Source organism: Adiantum capillus-veneris, chromosome 19 (genome assembly GCF_014529385.1).
Source record: "Adiantum capillus-veneris isolate H3 chromosome 19, ASM1452938v2, whole genome shotgun sequence".
NCBI classification, from domain to species: domain Eukaryota; kingdom Viridiplantae; phylum Streptophyta; class Polypodiopsida; order Polypodiales; family Pteridaceae; genus Adiantum; species Adiantum capillus-veneris.
The window spans coordinates 48,199,876-48,223,895 of record NC_140949.1 but is presented as its reverse complement, the minus strand read 5'-3'; the positions used below and the strand labels follow the sequence as shown (position 1 = coordinate 48,223,895).

At 43.6% G+C, this 24,020-nt stretch overlaps 2 protein-coding genes across 5 annotated transcripts in view; one reads left to right on the top strand and one right to left on the bottom strand.

Annotated features, from left to right (window-relative positions):
• Positions 1–2,962, bottom strand: part of LOC147433969 (uncharacterized) — a 3,243-nt gene extending 281 nt beyond the window's left edge. The window contains exon 1 of the mRNA XM_086489559.1: positions 1–2,962. This exon is cut by the window's left edge and continues 281 nt beyond it. Coding sequence (XP_086345685.1) covers positions 1–2,962 — 2,962 coding nt within the window.
• A 7,680-nt stretch (positions 2,963–10,642) lies between these two features.
• LOC147433968 (F-box protein At5g46170-like) lies at positions 10,643–12,921 on the top strand. Of its 4 annotated transcripts, none has more exons than XM_086490598.1 (2): positions 10,643–10,937; positions 11,204–12,921. In XM_086490598.1, exon 2 carries the CDS (start codon positions 11,416–11,418, stop codon positions 12,466–12,468), a length of 1,053 nt encoding a protein of 350 aa, XP_086346724.1. In that variant the 5' UTR covers positions 10,643–10,937; positions 11,204–11,415; the 3' UTR covers positions 12,469–12,921. The 4 variants fall into 4 exon arrangements, with proteins under 4 accessions (XP_086346724.1, XP_086346723.1, XP_086346722.1 ...); XM_086490597.1 differs by having other exon boundaries at positions 11,168–12,921; XM_086490596.1 differs by having other exon boundaries at positions 10,643–10,960.
• The last annotated feature ends 11,099 nt before the right edge of the window (positions 12,922–24,020 follow it).

Genomic DNA, 24,020 nt, shown 5'->3' with positions numbered 1-24,020 from the left:
GTAATCCTTGAGAAGCTCCTATAATAAAGTCGATCCTTGGTATGAACACATTGTCTCCAACATGAGAACCTGTGATTACTTCCGCCTCAATGATCCTGTGATAAAAATGCTTACATATCAATCTTGTCCCATTGCATAAACCACGCCTTGGATCCAGGTTGCGAAGGAGCATGATTGGAGCATTCTCTTTCAGGTGCAAGCAGTGTGGTGGGAAGCCACCACCAAGATCCAATGAGTTTAAAAACTCTATTGGATATAACCCACCATTACAATCTGATGTACAAAGAGAATCTGCGCTCAAGTATTTTTTGTCAAGTCCTCTCATTTTATGCATAGCCAAGTCATTGATTTTGGAAACATCCTTATTGCATGGTGCAAGAATACCTCTGTCCCTAAAGAAGCTTGCATGTCTTTGGACATTTTGTAAGTCACCATATATACTGTGAATTAGGCCTTGAACATTGTTATCTTCGAGTATCATACTACTTGGAAATGCTACAATATCAAGTAAATCCCCATGACATACATTCCCATTGCCAATGTCTAGTACCCATTTTGCAAAGTCTCTCTCAACCAAGTCATTGGAACAATGAAGTACACGCATATTCTCTATTAGCTTCAAAGTCTTCACATGTTTCCATACATAAGATCGGCACAAAGAGGCATCAACAATATCTGCTCGACTTCCTTTGGGCACAACTGGTAAAATTTGTCTAAAATCACCCCCAAGGAGAAACACCTTTCCCCCAAACAATGCATCACTTTGCATAACATCTCTCAATGTCCTGTCCAAGGTCTCAAAAGCATAACGATGGACCATGGGAGCCTCGTCCCAGATGATCAATGATGCTAATCTCAAAAGCTCTGCAAGTTGACTATTTACTTTGATGTTGCATGTTGATTCAGAATGCACTTCTATTGGTATCTTAAATCTCGAATGTGTTGTACATCCATTGCTAAGAAGTAAAGCTGCAATTCTCGAGGATGCACATGCTAAAGCGACATTTTGTTGACCACGTACATGACAAAGTAGTGCATTATAGAGATAAGTCTTCCCAGTCCCACCGGGTCCATCCAAGAAAAAAACTGTCCCATTTGATGAGTCAACTGCTTGCATGATTTCGTTATAAGCAGCTCTTTGTCCACAATTCAAAGATGCTTCCATACGAATGGCTAAAGTCATTTGCTCGTTTGCATTGAACATCCTCTCTTCTGCTATCAAACCACTCCCACATCCAGATAATACATAACGGTCTACTTCGGGCATCCCAGAGTAGTCACAAAGTCGTTTCCCATATGATTGAAGCAGAGACTCCAAGCTACATAATGCTCGATTCTTAGCTATCTCATGACATACATCCTCATCACTTGTACATTCATGCAAATCATAAACATAATCCTCAGAAAGCTCCAAGGAGAATCGGTGCCACATTGTACCTGGACATAATGGCTCACAAAATACCAAGATCATAACAAATAGTTGTCGTAATTGCAAGCCGGTACTTGTACATGATGCCTCTTGCAAACACACAAACCATTCATCATCATTTTGTAGCAAACCCCTGGCATTGCAAGCTTCTTTGAAAGTGGCATAGGTTTGTCCGTTGAAAGTGCGAAGCTCCTCAAATGATTTACAACCCTTGCATATGGTAAGCAGCATACGTAAATAATATAGATCGCCTGCATTGGGAACAACATTGTACATTCTCCCTATAGTATCACCTCTTTGCCTATGTGACCACACTTTATTAGTGGGGTTCCAAACCCATTCGGAGGGAAAATCTATATATAATAAATCATTTGCTTCTGGATATTGTTGATTCGCTACAAACCACTCTGTAAGTGTTGTCTTTCTATTATCATCATTATTCACCAAATTGGATATGTCAGTAGAGTCTCCAAAAGCAACCATATTTTGTTGTGGAAGATGCACTTGCAAACGCAATATATCAGGCTTTTCCTCATGCAATGAGAATCCAAAAATTCTCCAAATTTCTTCCGATGCGGATACATAGCGTGCATCTAAATAACTCTTGATTTCATCAAGAACACCTTCTCCATCTTGGAGCACAATTGTGGCCCTATCATGTCCTTTGTACACATACTTATAGAGATACTTCACTGCTGATATGGTTGAGCATATCTCTACATTGATGTGAGCTTTATATCTTAGAGACAACAATGGATTATAGGGAACAATCCATCTGTTATCAAGCCTCTCTTGCTTTTGAACCACATATTGACCATCATCTCGCTGCATATACCTTGGATATCCATCACCATCAGCAGAAGTAGATTCACAAAACTCGCGCGGGTATTTGAATCTACATCTTTGATCTACCATGCATGGAGCATTTCGATCCAATGCGCCACACGGACCATGAACATTGCAACGACTCACAACATCATATAAATCAGGAAATAATTTTTTATCTGGAAGTTCAGCACAAACCATTCTATCGTAATGCGACATCTCTGTCGGCTTATATTCGGATGCAAGAATCAGTAAGATATGAGCATGGGGAAGACCTCTCTTCTGAAATTCTATCACACAAACATGTCCAACAACCTTTACAAAGATAGCCCTTTTAAGAAGCAAGTCCATCAAATCTTTGAATTTATGATAAAAGACACGTGTAGTCAAGTCAGGGCGATCAGAAGCAGTCTGTCCTGGCAATAACGCATCTTCTATTTCCTTCCACCTTGGGTTGCATGTGAAAGTTATGAATAGATCATGCTTTCCTCTCTTACATACAATTGCCATAGAAACTTGATAGAGTTGCTGCATGTACCGAGGTCCCCCCACAAAAGATGAAGGCAATACAATTCTTCTTCCAACATTAACACCCATGACCCCATGCGCATTGTCACTGGAAGCAAGCATGTCTGCAAGGCCTTGATACACTTTTGCACGAATTGATCTTTGATTGTTTCTAAACCATAATAACCTTGACTCCTCCATAGTACTGTAGGCATCAACAATGTACTACTGCAACAATCGTCCTCCACGTAAAAGGCATTCTGTGGTGTCACTCCTAATCTGCAACATATTGTTTTTGTGTAATAAATTGCTGCTCATTGGGAGTTTGCGGTATATATGGATGCCACCCATCCTCTCCATTAGGAAATAATAGAACATATAGTAAAGGCATATATGATCGATGTAGGCTGGAGATCCTTTTAAGCCCCCCATCACGATACTGCAATACAATATCACGATGGCCGATGTTGCTCTCATCTCCTTGCCCTGGCATAATAGCTGCAACCTCAGATCCACGTGGAGCTAAATATTGCCAACCATTTGTACGCTTCTCAGTAATGACCATCTTCATGTTTGGGATTCCTTCATTCCCCATTGTTGTAGCAGCAAACCGAAAGGCATTTGCATATGGGTTAACATGATGCATCATAGCTTGCAAACTATGCAAGGAATCTCTATCTAAATCTGGCACATGATGCAATCTATTGTTGAGCTCATTCTTTGTATCAAAAAAGTACAATTGTGCAAAGCGAGGGATCTGATCCACTCTTTCGCACGGTGTCATGGGCCCAATATTATGGTAGATGGCACCGTGAACTTTAAAAGTGTACACACCTCTCCCTCGCGTAAGTTTCTCATCAACATGAGCACCCAAAGAAGCAAAAGCCAATACATTATTATATGCTCTAATGTGTTTAATAAATTTTTTGCTCTTGGTAGTACCACCTTGCATCAATTCTTTGAGCTCCATTGGCAGATCACTCAAAGGAAGTAATTTGACTTTTCCTGATAAGCAACAATACTTACCTACAAATGTGCGTATAGACCTACCTTCAACCTTCCAAGCACATGCACCACAAAGGAGCACACAAAATTTAAGCCACCCAAGTTGTGGACCAAGCATTTTCCATGGTAGAGGGCAAGCATAGAGTCATGCTTCAAGATTGTTGCATTTGGATAAATGCAACGAATAGATAGACAATAATGCTCAATTTTAGAGAATCCTCCTTCTTCCAAAACAATGCAGGGATGTTGTTGTTGACCCTCCCAATTGTTGGCAACTCCAATAACAGAAGGTACTTCTAAAGGTCTAGTGCTTTGAGCATTTGTAGTACAATTTTCAATATGCATAGCCATTGCATCCATTTGTTGACCGCCATGGCTTAAATGCATGATATTCACACAATCTCCTAAAATACCCAATGGGATTCGCTGCAAAGATCGTTGAGCCCTAGCCCGTGCTATTTCTCGCCTAGCTTTTCGAGAAATGTTGCACAATCTAGCTCGATGTGTGTGTCCTGGGGACAAAACCCGTGGTCCGGACACCATCTGTGTTAAATAAAATTTTTTAAAGGTTGTCAATAAATTGGAGTCTTCTAAATAGGAAGATTTGCATCTATCTAATATGAGCCACCAATCTACTTGGCCCTGACTATTTCCTCCCCCTTTCGCTACCTCTCCGTTTGTCTTTCTACCCCTCCCTATATCTTTTTATGTTTTCCTTTTTGTTCATTCCCTACCCCTAAAACCTTCTTTCGTCCCCTCATCTCTCTCTCTCTCTCTCTCTCTCTCTCACACACACACACACACACACACACACACACAGCTTTTCATGCATGTGTTCCTGAGAGAGAGAGAGAGAGAGAGAGAGAGAGACTACAATGATAATTTGAAATTTTGCAACATCATTAGATCAAAAACCATTACATTTTAGGATAGGATGCAGTAACACCCCCTTGTGCGTTATGCTTGGCAATGATAATTTGAAGTTTTGCTACAACATTAGTTAAAAAAACATTACATTTTAGGATAAGATGTAGTAACACCTCCCTGTGCGTTAGGCATGACAACACGACTAAGTCTCCTATCGATGGCATTCAAGAGATTAATTGCAATTTATAAGGTCTTCATCTCAAGCCCTAAATCTGCTACATGCGCTTTCAGAGCTTCGACTTGCTCCTTGTGTTCTTTAAAGGGTGCTTTCAAGGCTTCGACTTGGTCCTTGTGTTCCTTGAAGCACAAAGACAATTGTTGCACAAACCTCATTCTGGAAATTTTCCATGAATGTATAGATTTCATGTTGATTGATTTCCAAACGTGCAGTTTCGTCCTTGATACCCTGCAATGCCAAAATCACCTCCTCTCGAAAGGTGATGTGGTCTTCTTCACCTTGAACTTGTTTGCAAACCTTTTGTAAGTAGTTTTTGCACTCTTGTTGGACAGCTTCGTTGTGTTCACAAAGTCCATGAATGATTTGTAAACGCTTTGAAGGACCCTCGCAATTCAATCGCCCCCCTAATCTGGCCAATTGCTTTGCGGCTCGCACACTATTGCACTCTGGAGGTGTAGGCATGATGACTTCATTTACATCATGATCTCCTTGAGAAACATTCCCAGAGTCGGAAGAAGGGCTATCCATCACTGAAAGAGAATAGATGCGTCGATTAATTGCAAGTGATCATGAAAAAGTATGCTTTGGTTAAGTAGAAACAAATTATGATGAAGTGGAACAACTTAGGTCTAAAAAGAGAGAGACACTTGTCATTGCTTAGTCATGGAGGTGCATATAGCAGGGGGGAGAGGGGGGGAGACCACATTCGGCCAAGCATCACGCTTTCATCTAGAGAGATGTCTCCACTTCATATCCACTAAAAATAGGCCACAGCTTTGTGGCCCTAGCCCTATCTATTGTTGGCAATGTGTTTCACTTGCCATGGTCCCACTAAAAAATGACCAAGTTTTTCATATCAATGCATACTCAACCCGATTACAATAACCATTGGTAAAGGCTTTGACAAAGATTACATGCAAAATGGCTATGAAGTCAGTGTTGCACCTCTCTTCCAGTGTCTGGGAAAAAATGTGTCTCAGCTTAATATTGTGGCGTTTTCAAAGATGGGTAATTCTGAATGAGAATCATGTGTCGATGGCTGCATGTGATTATCCAATCATCTATGTGCTTTGGCCTCAAATCCAAGTGTCTATATATTGTGTCAAAGCATATATAAGTAGAAGTACCCATGTGAGTCCTAATCATTACTTAACAATCATCATAATTTGATTCTTTTCTAATGAGTTTTCTTAGGCATACATTTCCAAATGGTTGTGATGGCATCTAAATAATCCCATCTAAATAGTATTTTTAAACAAATTTTGGAAGCATTATTGAGAGCTTCCATAAACAAATTTTGCACGCATCTTGGCGCCAACCCTTGCCTCATCAAGACACGTGGACGATGTTCGTGCTGGCCCAGTTTAGCAATAAATTCCACGTAGAAGATAAAGAAGAAGACAATGTCTTCATAGTTCTCCTTCATGGATTCGAGGGCCACAAGGACGGCTACTTCTAAACGCAGCGGTCTTGCCTATGTCTCTCTCTGCAACTTGCACCTGAAAGCTTGGGTACCTTCGTAACTTTCTGTTGAGCAAGACATTCTCAGTAATATAAGCTCACTTGTTGAGAACCTCACATAACATGCAGGGCTGAAGAAGAATGTTAACATTTGTTGAGAGTCTAGTGGTTGAAGGAGAGCGAGGAGTAGGACACTGCCCCTTCACCCCTCGATGAACTCGGTATTGGCTCGGCAAAAGGCTTTCTCTCTCTCCTCTACTCTCGCAAGGACGCACATGTGGGTGCCGCCCATAATTACATTTAGGGAAAATTACCAAAATACCCCTCTGATTTGCAAGAATTCCCACAATACCCATCAAATTTCAAATTTTTTTTTCCAAAATACCCTTGTTTTTATTTTTGTTGGATTGTTAAAGACTTTATTCCTGAGATTTTAAAATAATGAGTGCTAAAAATAATGAAGCAATTCATTATATTTCGTTTTCGTTTCTGAGCGCGCTAAAAATAATGAAGCAATTCATGGGCGCATGATGCAGATGGGGTGGCAGCGGCGTCAGCCGCATGGGAATAGGCCCTCCTCCATGCAAGGGCACCACGCTGCAGGGCTACCGGAGCACCTCCCTACTCCTCTGCTGCTCACACCCAGGCTGTTGCTCACTTGCTGCGGACAGCTCAGCTGCTATAATCCGTCGACAACTACGGACAGTTCGGATGCTATCCATCGACACCCGCGACTGCTCACAGCCCGACAAATGTACAACAACCTCTCTTCTCTCCCTTGCTTGGCCCTGGTAGCCTAGAGCGTGCAGGCACACTCTCACTCGCTCTCTGTGCGGCCGCAAGCCTTCCTCCCCCGCCATGCTTTCCTCCCGTGCATGCACACCAAGCTCACAAAGCGGGTAGAGGCAGTGCAGTTGTAGAGACAATTATCCTGTGTGTGTGTGTGTGCGTGTGTGTGTGTGTGTGTGTGTGTGTGTGTGTGTGTGTGTGTGTGTGTGAGAGAGAGAGAGAGAGAGAGAGAGAGAGAGAGAGAGAGAGAGAGAGAGAGAGAGAGAGAGATCATAGCTAAAGTGCAGAGGCAGCTCTGTTGGTAGCGAAGCCGACAACATAAGCAGTGGCAAGCGACAGCTTCCCACGTCCACGAAGTGAAACTCTTGCAGGGGCCTGCCTTTTTTCTTTCCCCTGTTGGCCGAAGGGAGAACCGAGAGAGAGAGAAAGGTTGAGAAAGGCTTATAAGCCTCCTGCTGCCCTCCCGACAGAGTATCTGAGAGAGAGAGAGAGAGAGAGAGAGAGAGAGAGAGAGAGAGAGAGAGAGAGAGAGAGAGAGAGAGAGAGAGAGAACCTGGGCAGCTGGTCGTTGTCGGTCACGTGGCTGCGCCAATGGAGAGAAGCGAACCGCCTACAGCCAATGGAGAGAACCGCCTAGCATAGCAATAGAAAGAGCATTAGTTGGCTACTGCATACTGTGGCGGGAGAGAGCCAAATCTATCTATACTCTATAATCTAGCTCACCTTGCACAATGTCGTGGGTTAGCAGCAGCGAAACTTTTCACTCATCGATGCTTTTATAGCACGACGGCCAGGTGAGTTGAAGGGTCTCTCTCTTCTTGTTTTCTTGCAAGGTTGGCTGAAGTGCTCGCCTAACGTTTTTTTGCAATTGAACTCCTCAGATTGCCCCGCCTGTATTTGAGCCGGAATGTGCTTTTGAAGACACGTAGCAACCGGAATATTAGTCTCATTCATATAGAGTATAGATTATGATGATACAATAACTTCTATGGCTTGATGCAAGATTGGAACCTTTCAAAGTGACGATGGGTAACTCCAATAGGTAACATCGTGTGTGTGTGTGTGTGTGTGTGTGTGTGTGCGCGCGCGTGCGTGCGCACGTGTGCGTGAGAGTGAGTGAGAGAGAGAGAGCGAGATATGTTCACAGTAAAACTCTCTTTAGTGCTTTTCATTGAAAAAATATGTGTCCAATGTCAAATAAATGGAGTGGCAAGGAACATCATGGAAAGGTTTGAACGTTAGGTGTACTTAGGCTGAGTTCACACTAGCACGGCGGCAATCACACCTCAAAAGATGAATTTCCAGCCGGAAAGCTTTGGAATGCATTCTTCCTCCGCCCATTTGTTCACACAGGAGTGGAAGTACCGAGCTCGCTAATTTTCATCCGCCGCCTGTTGTGAACACCAGAGGCCGGCGAAAGCAACACTAAAAAGCTTTTCTTTTGAAGGTTTACAGGTTATTAAAATAATAAAAAAAGAAAAAGGTTTGACAGCGCGGCGATTTCAGCAGACATGGAGGGTGGAAGAGTTTTTTTTTTTTTTTGGGGGGGGGGGGGGGGGGGGGGTCGGAAGAAAAGCTTGCATTCTCTTCCGCGAGTTGGCAGCCTTTTCAAACACTTCCTCCGCGCGATGTGAACGGAGCAGGTGACATGGCGCAAGTTGATTGGTTGCAAGCATGCGTGCTTTGCCTTCCGCCGCCTGCTGTGAACCCAGCCTTAGCTTTGTAATGGTCAGATTTGAAAAAGAAGAGAGACACGTACAAGTGTGTGTGTGTGTGTGTGTGTGAGAGAGAGAGAGAGAGAGAGAGAAATTGAAACCTTTTCTTGATCGTGATGGAGCGGCGCGTTGATGCCGCAAAGCTTTTAAACGGGCAGACAAATTGAGAGAGAGCGAGAGAGAGAGAGAGAGAGAGAGAGAGAGAGAGAGAGAGAGAGAGAGAGAGAGAGAGAGAGAGAGAGGGGGGGGGGAGGGGGGGGGGGGGGGGGGGGGGGGGGGGGGGAGTAGAAGGAGATATTTTTGCTACGCCATAGGAAGAATCTATCCAACAGGTTTTGAACTTAAGACATGATCCTCAAAGGGTGCGCACGTGTGTTGTGAGCCCCTGAGGTTTTCCAACTTTCGCTTAATCCGGACGAAGGCGCTGGATTTGTTTTGTGCACATGTTTGTGTCGATTTTCCGACTTCCATCTGAAGCCCCTGGCTCCTATTGGGCCGAAGCAGGCTTTCCAACCACAATCGCGCACCCACAACGGGCGACTATGTTGAAAGTCCTACTATTGCGCTGGGGCCGCTGCGGTTAGAATCTTTAAGCCACGTCATTAGTTGGAGCCGCTATGGCTAGTGATATGCTGCATGTGTGAACCCTTTCAAGAGGGGAGTTCGATAATCAATTTACCATAGTTGAGAGAAATAGATAACATATCTACCACACTTTTGAGAGAGAGAGAGAGAGAGAGAGAGAGAGAGAGAGAGTACACGCACCCGTGTCGGTCAACCAAGATTGTAGGAATCTCAATTGCTTAAAACCCACCTTTCGAGGCACGTGCAGCTATGGTCCGGTTCAGATTGGAAGGATGGAGGAAAGGGAGCCTCCCATCACTTCCAGGCGGAACACAGTGGAGCGCAGCTCTTCCGCTGCCTTGCTATTCACACGGGCGGTAGCTATTTGGCATGCTTTGCTTGCATGGCAATGCCCCATAGGTTGCAGAAGATCCCTGTCATGGTGGAAGTGCTCACGGGGGGGAAAGAGAAACACAACAGGGTGGAAGAGAAAAAGCATTTCTCTTCCTTGACGTGGTTGTCCTGTCAATGACTTCCACCGCCCTATGTGAACGGGGCAGGAAAAAGGGCGTTTTTTGATTGGCTTGCAGGAAAAGGAATAGACTTCCGTCGCCCATTGTGAACCAGCGTATGTTGCACCTGTCTCGATGGTGAGCCAATACTCAAGTAGCAAAACACTCTCAGATTTGAAGCTGACAATCTCTTGCTCTACTTAATTTAGCCTTTTGAGCTCCCACGACCTCACCAACCTTTCCCATCGGCAGGGCAACCTCAAGCACTTACCGATGCCTTGGATCCCTTTGCAATAAAGTTTTGTTTAGCAAGGAGGTGCGTCTCAAAGGAATCTCTATGGGTTGGAGGTTGAGACTCACTGCATGTGTCCACCATGTGTGTGTGTGTGTGTGTGTGTGTGTGTGTGTGAGAGAGAGAGAGAGAGAGAGAGAGAGAGAGAGAATGGGCCTTAGTGCATTGCGTGGTTGAAGGTGATTCTCTTGCAACAAGATTTTGCCAACCATAATTTTCTCGTCGTCAAGCATGAGGGAGACTTGAACCGTGGAACAAACGGTTCCGTTGCGGTCAATGCAGCAAATGGGGAAGGGGGGAACCAACCTCCTAATAAGGCTGTAAGGGGGCTGTACCCAAGGTGCTCATGGGAATTGCTATAGCTGAAGATGGGGGGCACAAAAGCTTGATAAAAGAGCAGAAGGTTGCTTTCCCCATCATGATAAACATAAATATATACTCCCTTCCAAAGAGGCCTAGACATTTCACCCCTAACACATATAAAGTATTTTCTTGATTCCTGAGCACTACCCAGTACGCCACAACACACACACACACACCCCCCTAGCTATGGTGCCTAGGGTTTTCCTGTTGTCTGCTTCCCGGCCCAGATCGCCTTCCTCCTCGGTTTCTTTATTCTGCCCCTTCGAATCTTTGGGGTCTGCTGCTCCTTGCCTTCTTTGCATCTGAAAAGGTCCGCTGCAGGCTTGCTTGCACCGCCATAGCCAAAAAAGTCAAGCTAGAGGGCCTGCAGGTGACGTACTTTGCTCAGAGAAGGTGAAGTTTTACTTTCTCTGTATCGTGGATTTGTGAGAGAGAGGGCGAGCGAGAGAGAGAGAGTGGGTAGTTTCTCTCATTTTACGTGTCCGTTTGCTCATTTCCATAAGACCTGTCACCTGAGAGAGAGAGAGAGAGAGAGAGAGAGAGAGAGAGAGAGAGAGAGAGAGAGAGAGAGAGAGAGAGAGAGATCCTCAGGCACTACAGATTTAGAGAAGCTAAGAGATCGGAAGGGAAATACAGGTGAATTCCCTCTTGCATGCTTGCAGTAAAGCTTGCAAAGAAAAGCTTGGGAGATGGCAGAAGAAGCACCAGAGCTTGAGGGCTATTGTGTGAGTGGGATGTCCTCAATGATAAAGAGTTTTCACCGAGAGGTGCTTTAGCAGATTTGAATCTCCTGTGGAAGGTAGACAGGAAGGAAGGTTTTCCTTGATTGTGGCCTTGCTGCAGACGTCATGGGCGTCTCACGCATCTCCCGTGATCCTTTCGACCAGCTCCCTGATTCCTTATTGCTGTGTATCTTCAACAAGCTTCATGACATAAAAGCCCTTGGCAGGTGTGCAGTGGTGTCAAGGCGCTTCAACAGTGTTGTTTTGCAAGCTGAAGAGGTAGTTGTGAAGGTTGATTGTGTCATCTCAACAGAAGAGAGTAATCTCTCCATGAAAGGAAAAAGTCTTCTCACGAGTCTTTTTAAGGTTCTTGTGGGCAGCCTTGTCAAGCCTCTGCACGCGCTACAGCAGCTTTTAACTTGCAAGAAGAGCATACTACCGGAGGTTTCACATCATTCGCCAGGTGAGGTGTTGAAAAACTTCAAAGGTGTACGACATCTCAAGATCGAACTCCCTGGTGGAGAGCTGGGTTTGAACAATGGCATTGTAATGAAATGGAGAGCTGAGTTTGGGAGCACGCTGGAAAGCTGTGTGATTCTAGCTGCCTCTTCGTTGATAAAGAGGGATGGAGATGATGGCAGTGTAATTAAGTGTGCGGACTCTTGCAACGTAAATGGTGAGAACTCATTATCAGTTCAGGATGGTAATGGGAGCATTCCCGAGTCCTTTTTCACAAATGGAGGGCTCAAGCTTAGAGTGGTGTGGACAATCAGCTCTCTGATAGCCGCATCTGCACGGCACTACCTCCTTCAGCAAATAATACTTGACCATCCGACTCTAGAAAGTCTAACACTGGCAGATGCAGATGGGCAAGGAACCTTAAGCATGAGCAAACAACAACTTGTTGATTTTCGCGATAAACCCATCGCAGCCTCTGCCTCTTCGAATAGAACGCAGGTACCGGCTCTCAACATCAGACTATGGTATGCCCCTTTCCTAGATCTGCCCGGGGGCTCTGCCATGGAGGGCGCCACTCTTGTTGCAATTAGACCAAGTGACCACCTAGCGAAAAAGGATTCAGAGGCATTTCTTACGAATGCATTCGAGGAACCGTTCAACAATGCTGCAGGTTCACTTGTTCGAGGACGCACTTATCTTTTGGAGATGAACTCCTTCTAAAAACAGTTTGTAACCATAGCGATGTGTCAGTTATAAGGTAGCATGCATTGCTCGTACCTAATCAAGAGTTTGTCCGGTGTGTACAGAAGCTAGCTATCTTTTGGGGCATTGGGTTTCAGAAGTATAGTCCAGTGACCTTAAAATGGGCCATCTTGGGGAAAGATGATATGGTCTTGCAGGTACTAAGAACATGAAATTTTCTCTGTACCATGTACTATCGGCAAAAGAACACTGGACTATGTCTTAGAGTGATCGCTGTTTTGACTACTACGATATGTATATAAGCCTTGAAGTCATTTGTAGCTCTATCTGGTCTCTTGTCTTCAGGTCGAAGTGGCATTCACCCATGATCCAAAGTTTGTATGAGTGATTGGGCCATTGGTTATTGCTCTTAGAGTTAAACTCCTGCATTTACTGTTATTGTATGAATGTATGGGCAGTGGTTTGTGTTCAGGGGTCCTTAACACCACATTAACAAGGGTGTTGTGTCTTGATGTTGGGCAAATGATTGCAAGAAATCACAATTTTCTGGTGTACTTCGTTACGTATTTTAGATTTGGGAATGTTCACATTACAGTTGGGTGTTGGTCAATTTTAGCAACTCGATGGTTCAGATTTGAGCTGTTGAAATGGGGTGTGAGCAAACTTCTACACACTTATAGTATACTTGGCCATGATATCAAGAGCTCCTTGTTGGGAGTAGTTTTTCTTGTTGGTTGATCATGAGGATGGGCACCACAGGGTACCTTATATCATCTCTCTTCAGAGTCTTTGATTGTAGAGCTTGGAATCGTTCAGCTGGAACCCACATTGACGACATAGCAGAGCACAAGCAGCAGGCTATTCACCATTGGCTGTTGAAACGACCTCTTCTATAGTGTGCGTTTGTACAGCCGCCTTTTGTGAATGAGGAGACTGAGGCAAGTCTTTCTGCCACCATTGGCTGTTGAAACAGCTACTCACCATTGGCTGTTGAAACGCTCTTTTCTATAGCGAGCGTTTGTACATCCGCCTCTTGTGAATGAGGAGACTGAGGCAAGTCTTTAACCATTCTGTCAAAGTCCAGGCTGGGGGGGCTGCACACCACAGCCATCAATCTACAAGCCATTAGATTGCAGAATTTTAGCTTTCAATCACACGATGATTTGACACCTCAGCACATGTAATGCAATTCTTCAGCAGCCAATCATTGGTGTCCAACTCAGCACACGAAATGTACTTGGCCTCTGACATCTGCCCTCTGTGTCTGTGCAGCTCTGTTGCTACCCTCCCCTGGATATCTGGACTGCTGGGAATGGTCCCCTGCTGACCATTCCCTGGTTTCAGTGCTATCGCTCCAGCCGATGGCTCCCGGCATCCAGCTGTCGCCCTGAAAACATGGAATGGTCAACAGGGAACCATTCCCTACACCATACTCTATGTTTGTACACCTGCCTCTCGTGAATGAGGAGATTAAGGCAGCAGGCTTGTCTGAACCCAGCCTAATACTGATCATCAGTTGCAGTATGGTAGTTTGAGGAAGCGAATAATTTTCCATATTTGTGACATGTGCGACCTCGATGAAATGGAAGCTACTTCCAAAATTTCAATATATTTAGTGAGTGACTCTGCATTTATAAAGACAGTAATGGTTGAGATTCGAGAAATGTGCGCCTCAATTCTGTTGAATGTCAACCTTGTCGTGTGGTTATGATGGTAACGCAAACCATCAGTAAGATTGGTCTTGGTGTGTCAAATGGTAGTTTTAGTTCAAGATGTTTTGCCAATCGTACAAGCTGGCTTGCTTGGGTAGAATTGCTGACTACATTAGCTGGCTTGTGGTTCATGGTGTGTTTCTAATTGAAGAGATGGATGTGTTATAATGCAAGCATGTTGAGATGTCTAGACTAGTGCTCAATCTTTCTATGGAAAGGGCAAAAACCCTAATTTTTAAAGTCGACATTTGGGCAATGGAAATTATGATTATGTACACATAGTTCAGATTTTTTGGTATTTACTGAATCTATAAGTAGTCTCTCCTGGACGGCTAGGCTAAGAAAAAAGGGGTTTTAAAAACCAGAAGTGATCTAGACAGATTCACTTAGATTGCGGTTTTTGATTATGTGGGAAAAAAGGCCTTAGTATTATTGTCCTATTTTTAGCAAGCTTTTGAATGATGCTTAAGAATTAGACTTGCGATCTCGCAGTATATGTTTCTAGTTATGTTTGGAATCACTTTCATTTCTCTCATCAAGTTCTAGGTAGGCCATTGTGACTCCCGCCCAATTGTACAAGCTGTCTTGCTTGGGTTTAATTGCTGACTATAGTAGCTGGCTGGCTGTGGTTCATGGTGTGTTGCTTGTGGAAGAGATGGAGTAGGGAATTGTTGCTTAGTCACCATTACTCATAATCAGGGCGACCAACAACATTGATTACGGGAATGGTCACTACATGGTAGGAGGGGACAATGTAAAGCAAGTACAATTGCGTAGATGACACAGGCAGGTGCCATGCAGAGTTGGCTCGTAATCTGAGTTTTACCCATTCTGGATGTTGATCTCTAAAGCAATGATTGGTGTGTAGTTTTGATGGTGTCCCTTGGCATTCGTATGTTATGGCATCCATCTAATGGACAACCGCTCAATTCCGGATTACCCACATGTTGAGTCGTGATTGGTTGCTGACTAACTTCATTCTGCATGCTATGAGTTGTCAACCATTGACCGGTTGTAGCTACAGATTTTGAGATTTAATGGCATGCAAATGTACGGTTGAGAGGCGTTGCCCCGCAATCGTGGACTTTAATGGATGGATGTGTCATAATGTAAGCATGTTGAGATGTCTAGAGCAATGCTCTCATTCCCTAATGCTCTCATTCCCTAATCAATAATGTGCAAAGGGCAAAAACCAAGTTTATAGTCGACATTTTGGCAATGGGAGTCATAATTTTGTACATATACCTCATATTTTTTGGTATTTACACAATGTATAATTAGTTTACTGTGAAAGGCCAGGCTAAGAAAAAGGGTTTGAAAAACCAATAGTTTTCTCGACAAACTCACTTAGATTGTGGTTTTTGGTTATGTGGGGAAAAAGGCCTTACTATTATTGTCCTATTTTTAGCAAGCTTTTTGACAATGCATAAGAATTAGACTTGCGATCTCACATCATATGTTTTCTATTTATGTCTGGAATCACTTTCCTTTCTCTCATCAAGTTCTAGGTAGGACATAGTGGCTCTTACCAATTGTACAAGCTAGCTTGATTGGGTTGAGTTGTTGACTACAATAGCTGGCATGTGATTCATGGTGTGTTGCTCAATGAAGAGATGGTGTAGCGAATGGTTGCTTGGTCACCGTTCCTTGTAATCAGGGCAATCGAGAGAGGCTGGGAGCATTGATTACGGGAATGGTCCTTAAGTGACCATTCTCGCCATCAAAGGTCGAGGGGAGTGGGGCCAATAGTGGCATGCCACATGACAGGAGGGGACAATGCAGAGCAAGTACAATTGAGCAGACGACACACGCAGGTGCCATCCAGAGTTGGCTCGTGATCTAAGTTCGAACCATTCTGGACGTTGATCTGTAAAGCAATCATTGGTGTGCAGTTCCATGGTGTCCCTTGGCATTCCGTATGCTGAGATGGCATCCATCTATTGGGCAACCATTGGATACTGAATTTCCTACTTGTTGAGTTGTGATTGGTTGCCGACTGATTGCATTCTGCATATTGAACTGTCGACGATCCAACGGCTATAGCTAGAGATTTCGAGATTTAATGGCATGCAGATGTACGGCTGAGACCACAAGCGAGGACTTTGATGGATGCGTAATAATGTAAGCATGCTGAGACGTCTAGATCAGTGCTCTCATTCCCTAATCTATAATGTATGGAAAGGAGAAAATCCAAGTGCCATTTTTGGTTATGTGGGAAAGAAGACCTTAGTATTATTGTCCTCTTTTTAGCAAGCTTTTTAACAATGCTTAAGAATTAGACTTGCGATCTCGCTGCATATGTTTCTAGTTATGTCTGGAGTCACTTTCTCTCATCAAGTTCTAGGTAGTCCATTGTGGCTCCTGCCAATTGTACAAGCTGGCTGGCTTGGGTTGAATTGCTTAATACAATAGCTAGCATGTGGTTCATGGGGTGTTGCTAATTGAAGAGATGGTGTAGGGAATGGTCGCTTAGTCACCTGTTGGACGGGGAGCGACTCACACACCCATGAAGTGCATGCAAACACTACCTAAATCAACATAATGTCAATCGAGGACACAGATGACACGATAGGCACACGGAGGAAATCTCTTTAGCTTGTCAAGCTGAGACCATCCTACACATACAACACTCTGGAAGGCCAACTAAACCACAATCAAGAACCTCACTGCTCTCAACTACACCACCTAGCCACATACACACACACGGAAGGTAACTCACCTAATCATGCCAGAATCATACGAAACTGAAGGAACACCATCCTCTCACTAGCATACACCTGTCCCTAAGCTTCTACACTCAAAACCCTCACTCTAAACCCATCTGCGGAAAACGCGTAGGATGACAGAGCCGAATTTTGAAAGTGCCCGAAACTGAAATTTATGAGTACCTATGCGTAGCTTATGTCGCCACGATTCTATAGACTACTAGCACGCAGAAAACAGACATCGTTTGATACACTTACGGCCACAAATAGCTCGTAGATGCGTCGGCGTGTGCGCTTCGTCTCGCGCGGAATGCTTGGCGTCGTCGCGTAGCTCTCCTCGAGCCTACATCAATGGTATAGTTGGATCTCCAATGCGTTGAGCGAGCCGGGCGTAGCGAGAGGATGAAGCTCACGCTCACTCTCTTTCTCTCTCACACACAGCAGACGGCAGCGCTAAGTTTTGATTATGATTAAAAAGTCCTCCTTACAAAATAACCTAGGTACCTTATATACTAAGGCTACCTTAGGTTTAACCAAAAATGGGGTTGAAAGGGTCAAATGGCTTTGTATTTACAATCTGGAAGTGCCATTGCACCTCGGCTTCTGAAACTAGAATAACTACTCATTACAAATGACGTTTATAGCCATAATCCGCAGCATTTCATAACTCGCAAAAGATAAGACTTTGGTACGAAACTTGAGTTATGTTGTGTTGTTGACCCAGCGGTCAACATTCCCCCCTTCCGCGTTCATGTCGTCCCCGACATGACCTGATTGTCGATGGCGATGTGGTCTTTGCTGTCGTTTTGTTGTTAAAAAGAAAGTATAGACTATAGCCTTTGTAGTAGCTTGTCTTGTTCGTCCAATCCGATGTACATAGTCTTCACATGATTCAGGAAAATCATAATTGATGACGAACTTTATGTCTTTCACATCCACGCTCCGAGTTGCAGCATCTGTTTCTGTCATTATAGGTCTACTGCCAGATCTAAATTCAAAAAGAACCCAATGTCGTTTAACTTGACTCTTATCATCATGGATAGAGAAAGCTCCATCCATCCCTTGCTCCAGCAAATCTGTCAATTCGGAGTATTTGTGATTCTCAGAAACAACTTCTACAATCTGTAGAATTGAGTGATTGGCTTTATAATCTTGTGAGCCAATGAAAAATTTGTAAGGATTTTATAGAAATTGTATGGCTAAACCCTTAACTTCTTTAGGCTAAGTTGCACTCCAATGCAAAGTCTGTCTGTTAGGCCGAATCCAGGACGTAATTATTCTAAATGAGGTTCAAAACCCTGCCGAGCATTCGATGCGTATTATCAAGGACAAGCTTTTCAGATCCTCTGATTATTTTTATGTCTGCTCTTCTTCATTGGAGACTTCTTTGTTCCTGTGCATTCATGTTGTTAGTGTTGTCTGCAGCGTTGTCATTGTAGGCCATTCTTCGACTCGCCATTGAGGAGAAGTATGCTATGATCTGAAATTGGTGCTCCAATTCATTTGTCAATTGATTTGAGTAGCATTTCGTTATTGTTGATGTAGAAGGAATATGTACAAGAGGATGGTGATAGGTGTCTGTAGATTAGGGTCTAAAACCTGGATGACCAAAGGGAAAAAACCCGGTGGGAAAAAAATGCCTTTGGTATACGCTCTTATTGGAGTTGAGCAATTGAACGTGAAGTACATGTTCATGAAAGGTGAGTGCTTGGGTGAAACATGGAAAGAGTGCCTGATGCAAGTGCCAATTATGGGACACTCTATATGCATATGAGAAATTTGTCAACAAAAGCATGCAATGTGAAAGAAGTAGATGATGGGTGTTTCGAGGAATAAATGTAGCACATGTGACATCAAAAGATGTCTCAATAGCTTCCACCTTTCCAAGAAGGGTTTTTGATGTAGAAGTTTCTCCACTCGTATCTCACTGTGCTCAGTACGTGAGTGTCTTTTGGACCTTCTCCTTCACTTCACCAGACTTAAGTACTTAGACTTCGACTCTTTTGCTCACCTATACCAACATGAACGACACAACGTAAATATGCTCAACTCTTCCAGCTTGAGCAGTACCTAGAATAGCTAAGACGCTTAGACCACAGAGAATATTACTTGAAGCTTTGGGACTAACACCTCACTCATTTTGTGGCTTAGCTACTCGACTCTGACTTGTATGACTTGTCGGTTGCATGTTGACACTGCTTTGTGACAAGTTCTTCGGCTGTTGTAGTGGCTGCTGAGACATACTTCATGAAGTTTCATCGTTTTCGTGTACCTTCTTCTCTTTGTAGTGCTCAGGCCTCTCGTCAGTCTTTTCTTCATGTGGATTATGGATTTTTTTATTTTTTCTTAATAATAAACAAAGAAAATCTTAAAAAAAACTCAACAAAAGAAAAATCATTCAAATAGAAATCTAAATGCTATGTACACTATACACATGTCCCTAGGGGCTCATATATGGATTTTGTCCCCATACTCCTCTGTAACACTACTATGAGGGCATATACTCTAATTTTCGTCAAAAATTTATCACAATAAAACGCAAAAATTTAATGCATCTCACAAAACATTGCCCTCTAGTAGTCATAATGTTAGGTCCGCATTCAGAATGCCTCCCCCCTTCCTATTTGGAGTCATCCTTTACGATAGGGTATCGCAAAGAGTATGTGTTGTGCTTGGGCAATTAAAAGTTGTGCCTATGCAGGCCTTGTAATGTAGCCCTATTATGCATACACAGTCAATGCATGGAAAAGATTTATGTTGTGCAAGATGTGGGTATAAGCAATTTGCTTATTGGCATTTGTTGGCGAGGCTTCCTATTCTAAGCAATGTAATGGTCTTTGAAGCTCCTGTATCGTTGCTTGATTGAAGCGACTTGCTCTCTTCTAACTGTACTGTAATCGTAGGAAGAATTGTAAGAATTCAAGCGGCGATGCACTGACAGCAGATTTGTTGTTCTTCTTTGGGATCCATTTCTTTGTGATTATTGGCTGTTTTGTTGTTGGCGCTCGTTTGGGAACCCATACTTGTCCGTGCTTCGTTTGTGTTTGAAGAGACTTCTTTGGGATCCACCTTTTTGTTGTGTGAGTCGACGGTGGTCTTTGCTTCGGCCCTTGTACGCTTGGTTGGTGACAGGATTCAGGCCTTGAAGTTGATACTGTGGTTGTTTTGGAATCCAAAAGAATTCCTGACTTTTTTGTACTTGAATCAACTTCTTTGGAGCCCAAACCTGAGTTGTGAAAGCTTGTGATTTTGTGATATTCTTACCCGTTCGTGCACGCTTTCCTTGTTTTTGTTTTGGTGTTGGATCTTGTGATTTGTCATTAGAGATCTTTGTCTTCTTGATCCATATCTGTTTTTGGCCGATCTGGCTTTTTGGTATCCAGATTTGTCGAGCTTTTTGGCTTTGACTTGTTGTCTTGTTCTTTTGACCTGTCATGGTTGTTGCTGAAGGGGTTGGTGATAGTGATGGCCTAAGTTGATGATAGGGGATGTCGTAAGATTCATCACTATCGCTACTATCCTCATCAATGTTGACCTCTTGTACTTTCCCTTGATTTTTTGGTTGGTAGTGGAAAGTTACTGTCTGTTTGCTCGTGGGTGGTAGTTTTTTGGAGAACTTTTCTAGCCCATTGATTAGAGCATTGTTAGCTCGTTGCTCTGGTCGTATTCCTCCTAGCTGATTCTTTGCATCCTTATTAGGAGCCATGTATGAGGATGTTTGTGGTGGCTGTGTCTTCACCGAGGAGTTTGGAATCCACTTTTGATGCACTTTATTCGTATAGCGATGACATTGATTCCCGGGTCGTTGATCTTCTTGAAGTTCGAAGTGTTCTACAGAGTCATAGAACTCGTCGTCTTCTTCATCTTTTGAGTCTCCACATTTCTTTGTTTGCTCCTTATTTAGAGAGCTTGTTGATGTCTGGTTCTCTTCGTTTTCCTGGATTACACTTACTGCAAAATAAGGAACGACATCATAGCCATTTTCATCACAAAACTTTGTTGTGGGAGCATCCTCCACGGCACACACGTCCAGAGTAGCCAAGATGTGTTCCCCTCCAAAAGGCTCTAACTCATCTTCAGGAAATGGTTTTGGGATATAGTCCATATCCTCTATCACCCGTTCTAGGATACATTCCTCACGTTTCAAGCTACCACATTGTGAAGCTCCACACATCCACAGTTCTTTAGGCTTACCCAACCAAGCTGGAAGTTCTGATCCTGCTACTGTGGCGGAATCAAACTCCTCTACCACTGTTCTCGTCACATCTTTATAGCTATGGTCCCTCAAGTTTATCTTTGTTATGGTTTCCATATGTCTTAGGTATATATGGTCAAATCCCCAATCTTGGACCATTTTCAATTGTCGCATGAATGGTCTTCCCAGAATGATGTCATAGTTGTTCTTCTTGCCAAACTCAACAACAACAAAAGTGAGTTCATATTCAATGCCACAAGAAGTAACAAATACTTTTTCTAGCAGTCCTAGGGGCTTTTCCTTGTGTCCGTCTGCAAGCTGCAGGGTCATTCGTGTGGATATCAAGGCAGGTTGTCCCCATTTTTTCCAAACCTCTTTGGTTGCAATGGCCACACCAGCTCCACTATCAAGGATTGCCATGGTTTTTACACCATTGAATTCCAAAGGAAGTGTGGTGTTTCCATCTTCTCCCTCGTAATACTCGCCTACCTTGTTTAATGGCACTGGCCTAGTATTTAGTTGAGGCATTTCAAGCTCTTTGATGCCTTCCTCGATTTGAGTCATTGGGGTTTTTACACCAAATTTCTCTAGACATTTACCCGCATTAGCCCACATGTTTGGTCTTATTCTGAGCAACTCGGCTAACATTATTGTACAGGTGACTGGGGTAGATAGAATATCTACTAGCCCCTTTGAATCGATGGCCTTGTTGGGAGAATCGATGGCCTTGTTGGGAGACAGTCTCTGTGATGGGACTGCAACCACATCTGACTTGGTCTCGTACTGTCCCATGTAGGACGTAGTGTTCTTAGCGAATGGGGTTGACTATCCATAGATTGTACAGATCCTTTGTTGCTCCAATACGATCGCACGTCTAGATTCATTTGAGATCCAGTCTCAAATTCCTCTATTGGTGGTAGAAACACTCCTCGTTCATCACCAGTCTTGTCTACTCGTCTTCTTAGGTCATCGGCTTCATTGGCCTCTCTGACTTGTTTCCACAATTCGTCAAGACCATCTATCTCTTTACAATCCTCAGGTATAGCTTGGTGAAATCCCTCGGAAGAGTTATTCGTGGTATTCAGTACTATCCTTGGTTCTAATGCTGGGTCTTTGAGGTTTGGTATGTGCTCATGACTAGAATCTGGCTCTTTTAGTTCCTGGTTTGGTGGGATTATTTGTGTAGGCATGACACGGATCACATCCTCAGGTTTTGCAACTGGTGGTTCTAGTAAAGCTTGGGCTGTTTGAATCATTTTATGGCACATTTCAAACCTTTGCTTTTCTAGTTCCGTATAGGGATATGTCATCTACCTGTGTTCTTGGGTTTGGTTGTTTCTGAGCCTCACATCATAGGCTTTCAAGAAGGCATCTAATGTCTCATTAACCTTCTCTACCAACACAGATCCTCCTGAACTAGCACTTCTCGGTTTCTCATCCGTGGATGGTTCTTCTAGAGGCTTAACCATCTGTGTAAGAGGAGGTTCCTCCTTTTCCTCATGTTGTTTTATCTTCTCCTCGGCTTCGGTAAGCTTCTCAGCTAGGGATTTTTGCTCTCGTTCCCTGCGTGCTTTCATCCTAGTCTTTCTAGCTTTCCAACTATTTCGTTTGCTCTTGGTTTTCTGACTAGGTGCATCTGTCTTTGGTCCATCATCTGTATTTGGACTCGTGTCACTTTCCGTGTTCTTTGTCTCTAGATTCTCATCAGCTTTCTTTTGAGCTTGTGCTCTCGTAACTACTTGAACTGGTATGACATTTTCATTTTTTGAGCTACTAGGTAGCTGAACAATCTCTGATACATTTGTCGTGATTTTCCTGATTTGGTTTTGTTTTTTCGGGCAATCGGGGATCAAGTGAGTGATGCCACACTCAAGACAATAGGCATTTACTTCAGTGATCTCCGTATGAGGACATTGTTTGACCAAGTGGTTGTCACGACTTTTGTGACAATCTGTCTCTGGTTGAGGAGATTCTTTTAGCATTTCCTCTTGGCTATAAGCAAGCTTTGACCTAGATAAGCCGCTATTTGCAATGAATCGCAATGTCCTTTCGTCCATTTCATACCTTCTTTCTTTCGACTGAAATCCAAGAGGTGGAGGTTGTACCGGCCTCACCACTCCATGTGTTTCTCTCACATTTTGTTGCTTCGAAGGGTAACACTTACTTTGGTTGCTATACCACATTGTAGCTGGTACTGGCGTTGGTTTATTCGATGCTTCCATCATTGGCATGTATCTCATGTCTATCGGCATTCTAGCACCTGGCAGCGGAGTTTGTTGTCCTAAGACAAGCTGTGGCCTTAAAACTCCTACTGGTCCTGGCGCATTCCCCGTAATGTATCTAGGTGGAGTAGGTGCTTCTGGAACAGGTTGTACATACCTCTCCCTAGCATTTTCCATGCTATAATAGCACTCTTCCCCCGTATGGTTCGTCCATTTTCTCTCAATTTCACACCACTTCGGCTCTCCCGAATCAGACCTTACAAGAGGAATCAACCTCTTGACCAAGTCGCCGATAAGCTTTTCTTGATCAATAGGTGCCGTTGGCTTGGCAATGGACTCACTTATCTGTGAAACACTGTGCTGAGAGGATGTGTCATCTCCTTGACTCTTTAAGTCCTTTTCTTTGTATGCCTCACAGTTATCCACTAGATAAAGAGCTTCTTTGATCAACTGGTTTAGCGTCATCCTCCTTATCGTATGCAGATCCTTCTGAAGGCCCTCATCTCTCATTCCCTGGATAAAGATCAGCATCAGTCGTGCTTGCGTAGGTAATTCCGCTCTCAGACAGAGCTTAACATATCTCTTGAGCCGTAATGATGCTTTGCGTACTGATTCATTCTCTTTCTGTTTGAATTTATGGATTTGCGACCGTGTTGTGAGCAATGCCTTTCGGCGAGAATTCTTCAATAAACTCCTCAAATAGCTCATCTAGGGTCTCAAAATCCCATTTTTCCAC

Excerpts from the sequence above, each read along its gene's own strand:
- LOC147433968 (XM_086490598.1), top strand. The coding sequence starts at position 11,416 with ATGGGCGTCTCACGCATCTCCCGTGATCCTTTCGACCAGCTCCCTGAT.